The sequence below is a fragment of the Amblyraja radiata genome, chromosome 4, assembly GCF_010909765.2.
Source record: "Amblyraja radiata isolate CabotCenter1 chromosome 4, sAmbRad1.1.pri, whole genome shotgun sequence".
In the NCBI taxonomy this organism is placed as follows: Eukaryota; Metazoa; Chordata; class Chondrichthyes; order Rajiformes; family Rajidae; genus Amblyraja; species Amblyraja radiata.
Window position 1 is genome coordinate 82,476,025 of NC_045959.1, and position 13,937 is coordinate 82,489,961.

A 13,937-nucleotide genomic window follows, 5' to 3' on the forward strand; every position below is an offset into this window, starting at 1 on the left:
GCCCCAGTGGAGTCCCATTCTGTATCGAAAAGCAAGTCAAATTTTTCTACACCATATGGTGTATGATAACAAACGTGACCGAACAGCAACTGCTATTTAAAACTGCCAGCTCTATTTTTAACTACCTTAACCACTTCTTCAGATTTTGACTTAAATTAAGAACTATGTGTAATATATCAAAATGCCCCTACGAATAGAGCACACACTTTATGCTGATACCAGCATATGCTGCCTCAGCAGCATTTCTATGTTTAAAAAATTTATAGGCATTATGGCAGACTATAATGCTGATACCAGCGTATGCTGCCTCAGCAGCATTTCTATTTAAATTGTTTTAAATATATAGGCGCTATGGCAGCCGTTCGCTGCCCTGGCTGCGGCTAACACCGGTCGCTGTAACTTAGCAGCGATACGAAATGTAGCCGCGGCTATATTAAAACACTGTCTGCTGTTATTTTTAGCAGCGAACTCCCAAGCCGCACCAGCAGCCCCAACTCCTAATGGAGTTCCATGGTGGCTAAAATCCGGCCGGCTATAATGAAAACCGAGCTCCTATGGAGCTTCCATGGCGGCCTCTGAAATCGTCCGCCTGCTCCCGTACAGAGCTCCAATGGTGGCAGCCGCCAGGAGCGGCCGCCTCCATCAGCTACTCTGGGACTGCTGTTGCAGCGGCCCGCTGAAAGTAAATTTTACTTACCTGCCAGAGCAGTTGCGAACTGCTCCGACCCACCGAATTGCGTCTGGTGTATTGACGCGCACACGGACTGGCGGGCTCTTCACGTAATCACTCACGTGACTTCGAAATAAAATGACCCTTCAAGTTTGTTCCATCATTTAATAAGGTTCACGTAGGTTCACGAGATTGATCCCTGGGATGGTGGGACTGTCATATGAGGAAAGATTGAAAAGACTAGGCTTATATTCACTGGAGTTTAGAAGCGTGAGGGGGATCTTATAGAAACATATAAAATTATAAAAGGACTGGACAAGCCAGATGCAGGAAAAATGTTCCCAATGTTGGGCGAGTCCAGAACCAGGGGCCACAGTCTTAGAATAAAGGGGAGGTCATTTAAGACACAGGTGAGAAAAAACTTTTTCACCCAGTGAGTTGTGAATTTATGGAATTCCCTGCCACAGAGGGCAGTGGAGGCCATGTCACTGGATGGATTTAAGAGAAAGTTAGATAGAGCTCTAGGGGCTAGCGGAGTCAAGGGATATGGGGAAAAGGCAGGTACGGGTTATTGATAGGGAACGATCAGCCATGATCACAATGAATGGCGGTGCTGGCTCGAAGGGCCGAATGGCCTCCTCCTGCACCTATTTTCTATGTTTCTATGTTCCGCTATATCTCTACATTTCTGACATATCATTGATTCCCCTTGCCTAACATGATCCAGCTTGAATGTACTCAATGCATGAGCACTTACCGGCCGTAGGGTTGAAAATTACAGCCATTCGTGTAAAATAAGTTTGCAATCATTCCTGAATGGTTCATCCATGACTTTAAGACTAAGCCAATTGGTTTTAAACGGGAAATGCCCCCTAAGCATTTACCCTGTTAATCCTTCATGAAACTATATATTTCTCATCCTTCTCAGCTTCATTGAATATCAGTACCAGGAAATAGCAAGACAAACATACACAAAGGTAAATAAATCCTACCTGGAGTACAGAGACTTGCTACACAAGTTCTCCAGGTATGGCCTCGCTGAAGCTCTGCACAATTGTAGCACGACTTACCTGGACTCCAATTCCTTTGCAATTAAAGGTCAACATACCAAATGCCTTCTAATTGCATGTTGAGTGTATAGCATTCATTTATTTTCTGTATTTTGTTTAATGGCATTTATCTCTCTGTATTGTGCCAGTTTCTGATCATTGACAAAATATTCTACTCTGCCAGTTATTTAACTGAACAGTCCAGAGACCAGCCATCTCCCTCTCCCTCTTGCTCTCTCTCTCTCCCACTCTATTCCCTCCTTCTCTCCCCTTCACTCCCCACTCTTTCATCATTCTCTCCCATCTCCCTTCTATCTCTCCCCTCCTCTCTCTCTCTCTCTCTCTCTCTCTCTCTCTCTCTCTCTCTCTCACTCTCTCTCTTCTCCCCATCCTCTCTCTCTTCATTGTGCGTGTATGTGTGTGGGAGGATGGTGCTAGGGAAGAGGGAGTGAGGAAAAGGAGCACACCATTTTCTTAATTTATCCTATACCACTGTTGGAAAAGCCACCATAAAGCAGAGGCCCCGCATATGTCAGACATCAAAGAAATCCATCTTACTTGAAAAGTTTCTTCACTGTAAATATAATGCATGGTGCACTTCCTTCTCTTTATTGATGCTGGTGAATAGCAAAAACTATAACAACATATGAACATTGTCTGCTATGCGCCATGATTCTGCGCACTCATACTAAGAAATGTATCACTTGCTTACCTTGGGTGGCGATATAGTGGTTCGGTCTGTGATAACCCTAGAAGATGGAATAAGAGCTCAGTAAGATAATGTAGGAATTTGTTCTAATGCAAAGATTTTCTCTTATAAATGTTGAGAATCAAACCAATGAACTACTTCAAAATTTTTAAAATGCTCCTGCAGAAGAAATTGACTAGTGGGGTGCCGCAAGACTCGGTGCTGGGACCCCAGTTGTTTACAATATATATTAACGATTTAAACGAGGGAATTAAATGTGACATCACCAAATTTGCGGATGACGCAAAGCTGGGTGGCAGTGTGAGCTGCGATAAGGATGCTATGAGGCTGCAAGGTGACTTGGACAGGTGGGGTGAGAGGGCAGATACATTGCAGATTCAGTTTAATGTGGATAAATGTGAGGTTATCCACTTTGGTGGCAAGAACAGGAAGGCAGATTATTATCTGAATGGTGTCAGATTAGGATAATGGGAGGTGCAATGAGACCTGGGTATGCTTGCACATCAGTCACTGAAAGTAAGCATGCAGGTACAGCAGGCAGTGAAGAAAGCTAATCTTCATTGCGAGAGGATCTAACTTTAGGAGCAAGGAGCTCCTACTGCAGTTGCACAGGGCCCTGGTGAGACCGCACCTGGAGTATTGTGTGCAATTTGTGTCTCCTAATTTGAGGAAGGACATTATTTCTATTGAGTGGGTGCAGCTTGGTTCACAAAATTAATTCCCGGGATGGCAGGACTGAGATATGATGAAAGAAAGGATCGACTGGGCTTGTATTCACTGGAATTTAGAAGGATGAGAGGAGATCTTATAGAAAGATACAAAATTCTTAAAGGATTGGACAGGCTAAATGCAGGAAAAATATTCCTGATGTTGGGGGAGACCAGAACCAGGGGTTACAGTTTAAGAATAGGCATTGCATTTTGAGTTTCAGAAGGAGGAAAGGGTGGAGAGCTTCGAGGAATGGAGTGAAGATAAATATTGTCCAGCTAACAATGGGTGGCACAGTGGTGCAGCGGGTAGAGCTGCTGCCTCATAGTTTCAGCGACCCGGGTTCGATCCTGATCCTGTCCTTGGGTGCCGTCTATGTTGAGTGTGCACATTCTCCCTGTGAGCATGTGGGTTTCATTGTTTTTAATGAACTGAATGCACAGGAAGTGAATTCAACCACTTGGCGATACTCTTGCAGACTTTGGATATGAATAATTAAAGATAAATTGCTCTCCCTGTCATTTTTGTTGTTGGGAAATCATCCTCAAAATACTATAACCTCAAATTATTTCCATCTGGCCATTAATTATTAATATACGTAATTAAATAAACTAGAAGGTACCTCACACCTGATGAGTGTTATTTGTTTAAAAATTGAGATAACCACATTGCAAACATGAAGTTAAACAATAATTACTCTTCAGCAGTTTGGAGAGATGCATGCATGGGGGTGTGGGGGGGGGGGGGGGGGGGGGGGGGGGGGTTGGGGGGATTGGGGGGTGTGTGGGGGGGGGGGGTGGAGAATGCAGGTTAAGAATACAATTTGTTTGACATAAACTGAAGCAATTTGCTTCCATGCAGATTCACATGTGCCTTTACTAAATTACTGTAAGAGGCATCAGTGGCGCAGTGGTAGACTTGCTGCCTTACAGCGCCAGAGACCTGGTTTGGACCCTGACTACGGGTGCTATCTGTATGGAGTTTGTACGTTCTCCCCATGACCTGCTTGGATTTTCTCCGAGTGCTCCGGTTTCCTCCCACACAAAGTCGTGCAGGTGTGTAGACTAATTGGCTTGGTAAAATTGTAAATTGTTCCTAGTGTGTTGGATAGTGTTGGTGTACGGGGATCGCTGGTTGACACAGTCTCGGTGGGCCAAAGGGCTTGATTCCGTGCTGTAATTCTAAATTAAACTAAAGTAAAAACTAATTTCACTGAGAAACAGGAATAAAACCCATATCGTTCAGTATTGTCTCAGGTGGGTAGAAGATAGATCAGCTGTTAAATAATAAGTTCCAATAATGGACAACAAACTACTTCCACATCACTGGTCTCTTTAGAAAGTTTCTCAATTCCTTGAGAAAGTGTGATCCAGACTGATTACAAAATCACTTACATTCTTACACAAGGCAATCACATATACTCATTTCCTTGTGGGACCTTATCTTATTTGAACTCCTTATGGTACAATAATTCAACCCATGGCTCATAACAAAGAGTTTCTGCTGGACAATGACCACACAGATAGCCTGTTTCTGATAGACACAGGTCAGTGAATAGAAATGTTTAAATCAGTGTAGAAAGGAACTGCTGATGCTGGTTTTTACCAAAGATGGACACAAAGTGCTGAAGTAACTCAGCGGAACAGGCAGCATCTCTGGAGAAAAAGGATGGGTGGCATTTTGGGTCTGAAGAAGGGTTCCCAACTGAAATGGCATCCATTCTTTTTCTCCAGAGATGCTGCCTGACCCGCTGAGTTACTCCAGCACTTTGTATCATTAATTAGTGTTACACCAGAGCCTTCCCAGGAGAAATCATAGCATGACAGGTACTGGAAGAGCAAAAGCTGGGAAGAGCATTGCAAGCTGCCCAGTCAAATTGTAAGCAAGAGTAAAAAGGAGGCGTACAATCATCTCAAATTATTTGGTCTCAAACGCTGGGAACACACATTTGAAAGAAATCTTCATTCACCCACAATGGCCTTTAATCAGCTAAAATAAATTCTCAAAGATACGTTCCAGTTTTCAGTCACTTACCTCCACGAAGTTTGCATTAATGTAATCAGAATTTGAATCACCCTCCAAAGCCTGCAGTCGGACCCGGGAATGATCATCTGAAGAACCAAACAGCCAGGGATTAGTAAATAAATAAATGTCACAGACCTTATGGAATGAGCTGCCGGGGAAGGCAGCTGAGGCAGTTACTGTCGCAAAGTTTAAGAAACATTTAGACAGGTACATGGATAGACCAGGTTCAGAGGGATATGGGTCAGACACAAGCAGATGGGACTAGTGTAGATGGGGCATGTTGTTCAGTGTAGGCTAGTTGGGCCAAAGGGCCTGTTTCCACGCTGTCTGACTATGCCTTAATAAGCATCAACATCAGAGTGGCCACATTTGGTACAAAGTAAAAGAAACAGTGGGATGGACATAAGAAGAATTGAGATAACAATTAGTTTCATTTTTAGTTCATTGATACAGCGCGGAATCAGGCCCGCATATACTCCGGGTGCTCCGGTTTCCCCCTCTGTCCCTAGTGTGTAGAATAGAACTAGTGTGAATGGGTGGTAGACAAAAATGCTGGAGAAACTCAGCTGCCTCACCCGCTGGGTTTCTCCAGCATTTTTGTCTACCTTCGATTTTCCAGCATCTGCAGTTCCTTCTTAAACATTGTGAATGGGTGATCGCTGGCCTGCGTAGACTCGGTGGGCTGAAGGGTCCATTTCCACACTGTATCTCTAAACTAAACTTTAAACCACTGTTTCTACACAAAGCAGAATGTTGCTACAAAACTCTAAATTCTATTTGCATATAGACAGCATTGCTGATGGGGAAAGAGAACTAATATAAATCAGGGGTCTTCTGTACATATGGAGAAGTGGAATGGGGCTTCAACAACTAATTTACATGTCAAACGCACAAATCATTTAATGATGTATAAGATCCTGTTTTATCACAGCGATGGCCTTCACAATTCTACAGGCTCTTCATATCTGAAGAAATAATGGTGATGCAATTATGAGAGTTGCCCTACCTTAATTCAATTTTAAACAAATATATGCGATATCCTTGATATGAGGTATTATGATGTTAGCTATTAAGCAAGGAAGTGCAAAGTGATGAGAATGAAAATACAGGGCCAAGTGTAAAATATTGCACATAGGAAGGACTTAAAACTCTAGAGTAATTTTATAATATAGTTGAAAGAGATCTGAGGAGATGAACTTTCATGATACACAACCAAATTGATTATCATTTTGCTCATTTTTTGAGGGAGAAATTGAGGTAAAGATCGCCACCATGGAGATGAGCCTTGAATTTCCCCAAACAAGAACAAATTCTGTGCTTCGCCTTTTTTATTTTAACAGCATCATTTGGTCTTCACTGCAGTGCAGTTATCTTTTATGTAGCAGTATGTTTGCTTGAAGACTATGACAGACTTTGATAGGATAAGAATCCAACCTTACATGAGCACCGTGCATCATTTAGTCTGGCGCTGTAAGGCAGCAACTCTACCGATGCGCCACCTGGCCACCCCTTGCCATTCAATCATGGCTGATCCAATATTCTCTGGTGGGGGTGTGGAGCTCACCATCACTGGGAAAAGCTGATTTCATCCCGATGCCCAGTATGGAAGGAGGAGGGTCGGTCAGGGGGAGGGGGAAGGGGGGAGGGGCGGGGATTTCCCTGTCGGTTTGCTCCTCAGCCTGACTAAGATGACCATCCAAAGGCAGCGGGCAGTTCTGCTTAAGTCGACTGCCTGCCCCTCTTCCGGGCTTAGGTCCATGCCCACGTGCCTCTGGAGTGGGAACGTGCGGTGTCCACGGGGACTCTGGAGGCTTTCCATGAACGTTGGTCACCACAGGGTGCTGAGTACATCGTGGATATGGGTAAGGAAGAGCATCAAAGGTTACGGGCAGAAGGCAGGAGATTGGTGTTGAGAGGGAAAAATAGATCAGCCATTGATTGAATGGCAGGATACTGCATGGTCGCGCAGCCGGAGAGTTGCTGCTTTACAGCGCCAGAGACCCGGGTTCAATCCTGACTATGGATACTGTCTGTACGGAGTTTGCACGCTCTCCCCGTGACCGTGTGGGTTTTATCCGGGTGCTCCGGTTTCCTCCCACACTCCAAAGTCATACAGGTTTGTAGGTTAATTGGGTTAGGTAAAATTGTAAATTGTTCCCAGTATGTTGGATAGTTCTAGTGTATGGGGATCGATGGTCGGCGCTGAATTGGTGGACCGAAGGGCAAGTTTCAGCGCTGCAGCTCTAAACTAAACTAAAAGTAGACTCAACGGTCTAATTCTGGTCCTCTGTCTTATGGCCTTATGGAGAGTGAAGACAGGTTGGCAGGGTTGTGGTATTCAACAGTACCAACTGTCTGAAGAAGGGTCTCGACCCGAAATGTTGGCCATTCCTTCTCTCCATAGATGCTGCCTCACCCGCTGAGTTTCTCCAGCATTCTTTGTCTACCTTTAATAGTTTTCTCTTTTACTTGAACTTTTCCCCGCTGCATTGAAGGCACGACAACTTAGGCTAACGATAACTCAACTCTGCCTCCCTTTTCTGCTGCAAAGAAGAAGTGTTTTGAGACGGTGATTAGTTTGCATTTCACAGCTGGGCAAAAAACAAGTGTATGGCCAGAGGCGAATATAGCAAGAAATCTACTGAAGATAACAGACACTGGGCTGCAAATGGCCTAGGGCATCTATAGTTAGCATCACGAATAAGAGATGAATAATCAAAGGCTTAAAAACTTTGTAAGCTCAGCGGACTGTCTCAAACTAAGATCAGTCAGCACTGTTACAGCCGTATTGCTGCTTTTATGATACATATATCACGATTTGTGATCACTTTCCTGGCGTAACGGTACTCACAAGCAATGATATTCCCATATCTGTTCTTCATCCTGTTTTCATCTTTCTTGGCTGAATCCCACGGGGCAGATTGTCCTTCGTAAAAGCTCTGGAACAGAGAAAATAAATTTAATGTTATAATTAGTGACAGTGTTAAAAAATAACGGTGATTTTAAGGCTATCTTTAATCGGATTTTACTAGACTTTCTCTTGCACTAAATGTTATTCCCTTTATCCTGTATCTTTACACTGTGGATGACTTGATTGTGATTTTAGTTTAGTTTAGTTTAGATTAGTTTAGTTTAGTTTAGAGATACAACGTGGAAGCAGGACCCTCAGTCCACCGAGTCCTTGTCAACCAACGATCCCCATACACTAGCACTAAAGTGCACACTGGGGACATTTTATAATTTTTACCGAAGCCAATAAGCGAGTTCGGTATTCCAAAAAATGCAAGGAATCATGGGATTTGTCAAAGGTGACTCGCTATAAAGAAAAAATGAACGTAGCGCTGGCTGTGTAAACTGTATGTAAATTCTTATCTTTATTCATGATTTATGTGTAAAAATATATTTAATCTGAGGAACGGGGTGCCAGGTGGCGGGAGAGCGGGGTGTAACAGCGAGTTAGAGGGGGCAGATGCGAGTGGGAGACAGGGGAAAGTGCGCACAGAGACCCGCACCTCCTCCGCAGCCAGGATTGAACCTGGGTCCCCGGCGCCACAAGCGCTGCCGAACCGCCATTGGACCATCCCTGTCCCCATCCCCCAGAGCACAGCCGAGCCGGAGCCAGCGTCCCCCCTCCACAGCGGCTGCAAGTCCACCACTCCGAGCCGGCTCCGAACTGCCGGCCAACCCAGGGCTGCCGGCCAACCCGGCGGATTAGGCAGAGCCGATCTGAAGCCAGTGCCTCCCCCCCCACCGCGCTGGCTGCAGGTCCGGGGCCGCCAGGGCCACCACGAACACCTCCAGCCACCTCCGGACAGTGTCGGGACACCAGGGAGGGGATGGGGACGGCCAAGAAGCATCTCAACAGTTCCCGCAGTGCCGGAGACCCAGGCCCGACCAAGACCAGAGACGAAACGCAAGCCTGCACACAAAGCAGCACCACAGTTGCCGAGAATGTTTATAGCGAATGAACTATGACCTGGGCATGCACAGTCGGAATACCGAACTCGCTTATTAACCTACAAACCTGTACATCTTTGGAGTGTGAGAGGGAACCAGAGCATCCAGAGAAAATGCACGCGGTCACGGGGTGAATGTATAAACTCCGTAGAGGGATTATCTATTGTCAGGATCGATCCTGGTTTGTTGGCGCTGTATGGCATCAACTCTACCGCTGCGCCATTGTGCTGCCCAGGGAGAATATCATGTGGGAGAAGGGATGGAGGAAGGCTAGAAGTCAGAGGCTAGAAGATGATAAGTGGAGAAAGATAAGGGATGAATGAAGGGCTTCCTCAGAAGACATAGAAAGTTCAGCGTGTCCCCAAGAAATGCTTCATACGCTGCAGTTGCGGAGTATGAAACATTTTAATGAGGCGCATCACAGCATGGTTTGGGAACAGATTCATCCAAGACCACAAGAAATTGCAGAGAGTTGTCGACACAGCCCAGACCATCACGCACACCAACCTCCATCCCATTGGCCTCCATCTACACCATGCTGCTTTAGCAAGGCCACCAATATAATCAAGGACCAGTCTCACTCTGGTCACTTCCTCTTCAGATGTTTTGAAAGCACCCACCTCCAGATTAAGGGACTCTTTCTTCCCAGCTGTTATTAGGTAACTGAACCTATGGAGAGATGGCAGGTACGGGATACTGAGTTGGATGATCAGCCATGATCATATTGAATGGCGGTGCAGGCTCGAAGGGCCGAATGGCCTACTCCTGCACCTAATTTCTATGTTTCTATGAACCGTCCTATCACCAACTAGAGAGTGGTCCTGACCTACCATCTACTCCATTGAAGACCTTTGAACAATCTTTAATGTGACTTTACCAGACTTTACCTTGCACTAAGCATTATGTCCTTTATCCTATATCTGGACTATATGGACGGATTGATTTTAATTATGTATAATCTTTTCGCTGACCGGAGAGCACGCAACTGTACATCATTACATGCAACAATATTAATAAACTAAACAGATAGAACCATATATGGGAGAGGCTAGGAGGTTAGGCCATGGGAGAGGAAACCCAGATGGGTAGGGGGTGTGTTGATGGGTGTATGGGGCCAAATGGGGAGGGAAGAGGGATAGATTTCCAGCAACTGTAGCTTTTTAAAATTAGTTTTAGTTTTAGAGATACAGCGTGGAAACGTGCCTTTCGGCCCACCAAGACAACACCGACCACCAGTCACCGATACACTAGTTCCATCCTACACACTGGGGACAATTTAGGGAAGCCAATCAACCTACAAACCTACACTTCTTTGGTATGTGGGAGGAAACCGGAGCACCCGGGGAAAACCCAAATGGTCACAGGGAGAACGTGTAAACTTCGTACAGAAAGCACCCGTAGTCAGGTTCGAACCCAGATCTCTGGCGCTGTAAGGCAGCGACTCTACGGTTGTGCCACTGTGCCACCACAGTGTGAAGTCCATTTAGTCAGTAATCCTAGCTCAATGAATTTTGACTGCCGCTTTAAAAGTGTACTCTAGTTTAGTCCGACAGCATTTGGTGTAGTGTTTGCCTTACAATCATCAAAGCCAACACAAACATCATCTTAAATTCAATCTATACAATGCATCATCAGAGTCCAGCTCTCGGTTCTATGGCAATGTGTTTGGTCCTGAGGGAACTTTTCATGATCTAACAGACTCTTCAAGCATGAAATAGTTTTATTTCTCCTCTGAGAATTCATGGTATTTCTGTGCAAAATGTGTTTTTTTTCTTCAAAATCTTTTGTTGCCAATTCGTTTTTTTTGTTTGATTCACAAGGCAAAATGAAATGAAGGCAGGAGCAGGCTCCGCATACAATGTTAATTAGGATAAAGGAGAAATAGTTTTAAAAGCTGGAAGTCTATATTGGTGGAAAATGGTGTCAATATTGGGAGCTATGTGTGACAACTGCCTCAGCCTGTGCACAAACTGGAACGTTACATTTGTTACCTTCTCCCAGCTAACAATGATCTATTCTACATTTTCCTTGACTCCATCCCATTTGTCCTGGTTTCACACCTTACACTTCCTTATCTATGGATCTCCCTCTCCCCTGACATCAGTCTGAAGAAGGGTTTCGACCCAAAACGTCACCCATTCCTTCTCTTCAGAGATGCTGCCTGTCCCTCTGACTTACTCCAGCATTTTGTGTCTATTTTCTGGTTAATCACCTGTTCTTTCTCGAACTGGCAAACATAAGCTTTGTTGTACAATGTGTCGCCAATATCTTTGTAATAAAAAGGAACTGCAGATGCTGGTTTATACCAAAGATAGACACAAAATGCAGGAATAACTCAGCAGGTCAGGCAGCATCTCTGCCGAAAGTGGATAGATGATGTTTCATAAGTACATAAGTAATAGGAGCTGGATTAGGCCATTCAGCCAAGTCTACTCCGCCATTCAATCATGGCTGATCTATTTTCCCCTCTCAACCCCATTATCCTGCTTTCTCCCCATAGCCCCTGACACCCATACTAATTAGGAATCTGTCAATTGCCACCTTAAAATATCCATTGACTTGGCCTCCACAGCCTTCTATGGTAATGAATTCCACAGATTCAACACCCTCTGATAAAAGTCGGGACCCTTCTTCAGACTGATTGTAATGGGAGAAGCAGGAAAAAATGACAGTGAAAAGAGGCAGGGCAAATCATGGGCAGCAACAGATGACATCAGGCGAGGGGGTTCACCGAGAGGCAGATTGTTGGACAAAGGCTAGATATAGAAGTAGGTGGGAGCCCTAGAAGAGGGATACATAGTTGTGAACTGTGAAGCTAGGTAACATACTTTTACTGAGGGGGTTGGGGGGGGGGGGGGGGGGGGGGGGTGTAAGGGGATGGGTGTAAGGGGGGTAGGGGGGGCAGAGAAAGGGAAGGGGAAGGGGAAGGGAAGTGTTTATAGAAATGATCTAAAATTGGAGAATTCAATGTTCATACTGTTGGGTTGTAAGTTACCCAAGCAGAATTGAGATGCTGTTCCTCTTGGATAACTTACAAAACCTTTACCATCATACTCTGCCTGTGAAAAGATATGTTTCTTTAAATGATGAAAAATTCTCAAAAAACTATAACGAAGCATTGCAAATGTTTCACTTATGTTCACTGATTGTTTCCTTCGTAAGTCAGATTTATTTTTGTATAGAAAATTTATTAAAAGATATTATACCTAAGAAAACAAAGATAATTTGAAGTCATCTTCTGAACTGGATCAGCTGGCAGGAGTTTGCGAATACGATCATGTTATCTTTTTGTCAGTTCAATCTCAAATCAATTTAACTCACGTCTCCGAAAATATCGGGAAAGTACAAGATGATTGGGCAAAACAGATGGGTCTGTGTCACAGGCCAAATGGCCTCTGTCTGTGCTGCAACGAGTAAATAATGTTGTGATGAGAGTTCATGAGGAGCTGATAGAGAAAATGGATAGGTGACGTTTTGGGTCTGGACCCTTCCTCAGACTCATTGTACTAGGGGGAGCAGGGAAATAAAACCTGACAGTGAAAATAGGCAGGACAAATGATGGCCGGAAACAGGTCACCTCAGATGAGGGGGTACCCCGACAGGCAGATTGTTGGACAAAGGCTAGAGATAGGGACAGGTGGGAGCCCAAAAGGATACATAGTTGTGAACTGTGGAGCTAATTAACAGACCTTGGGCGTGGGGGGGGGGGGGGAAAGAAACTGGTGCAAGGTCAGCCAGGGTTCAGACAAAAGGAGTGGGGGGGGGGAGTAGGTGGGGGGTGTTGTGGGGGGTTGAAAGGGGAGGGGGAGCAGAGCTGCTGCCTCACAACGCGAGGCCTTGGGTTTGATCCCGAGCTCAGGTGCTGCCTGTGTGGAGTTTGCTCGTCTTCCCTGTGACCGCATGGGTTTTCTCCAGATATCTCAAAGGTGTGCGGGTTTTCTAGGTTAATTGGCTTCTGTAAATTGCCTGTAGTGTGTAGAGAGTGGAATAATATAGAACAAGTTTAAACGGGTGATCAATGGTCAGAGTGGGCTCAGTGGGCTGCAGGGCCTGTTTCTATGCTGTATCTCTAAAATGAACTAGTTGGGAGAAGAGGCTCTCAGATGGATGTTTCAGGTCAGCGCCTTTTTCAGACTCGAGTCCTGACCCGGAATGTCACATATCCACGTTCTTCAGTGATGCTGTCTGACTTGTTGAGTTACTCCAGAACTCAACTCTCACCCAATGTTGGCAGCCCTGACTTTGTCCCCTTTTGTGTTTTAACTAGCTGGGGCATTTCTGCTCAGGCAGTACTGATGGAATGAACAGGAAACTGGATCTCAAGATATGGTGCAGTGCAAAAAGCTCTTTGCAAAGTTATAGGAAGAAAAGGAATTGAAAATTGAATCCATTTGTACATTTTGCTTTGACCCATAACTGCAACCTGTCTCTTACTGAACATGATCAAGGCTTTACTTTATTCAGAGCAAAACTCCTTATGAAGGCCTTTCAATAAACTGCATGAAGAAAAAAGGCCCTCAGGCAAAACTATGCTGCACAGAAACTGAATATTCATTTCACCCCTACAGAGCCTGTGCAGCCAATAGTGATAATTATTTCTAATTATACTGAAGTAAATCTAAACAAATCCTAACCGATTATATCAGTTTCAGCTTTTATCTTCTTTCCCTCCATAATTTGCTGTCAAAAGCCATGTTGGAGTTTCTACAAATTCTTGCATATTTCAGAAATAATTCAGTGTTTCCACTCTGTGAAACTTGGGAATATACTTTCCAATCAGAAATCGCAGCGTAAGTACAAACATTTGTTTCAGAAGACA

At 44.6% G+C, this 13,937-nt stretch overlaps 1 protein-coding gene across 18 annotated transcripts in view; it reads right to left on the minus strand.

The window, feature by feature from the left end:
* The window catches only part of ptprm (protein tyrosine phosphatase receptor type M), a 940,804-nt gene that overhangs the window by 96,872 nt on the left and 829,995 nt on the right, over positions 1-13,937 (minus strand). For all 18 annotated transcript variants that reach the window (XM_033019867.1, XM_033019862.1, XM_033019861.1 and 15 more), the window contains 3 exons: positions 8,013-8,100; positions 5,171-5,247; positions 2,432-2,468 (listed from right to left, as the gene is read on the minus strand). In XM_033019867.1, the coding sequence (XP_032875758.1) occupies positions 2,432-2,468; positions 5,171-5,247; positions 8,013-8,100 (202 nt within the window). The remainder of the gene's footprint in view (positions 1-2,431; positions 2,469-5,170; positions 5,248-8,012; positions 8,101-13,937) is intronic.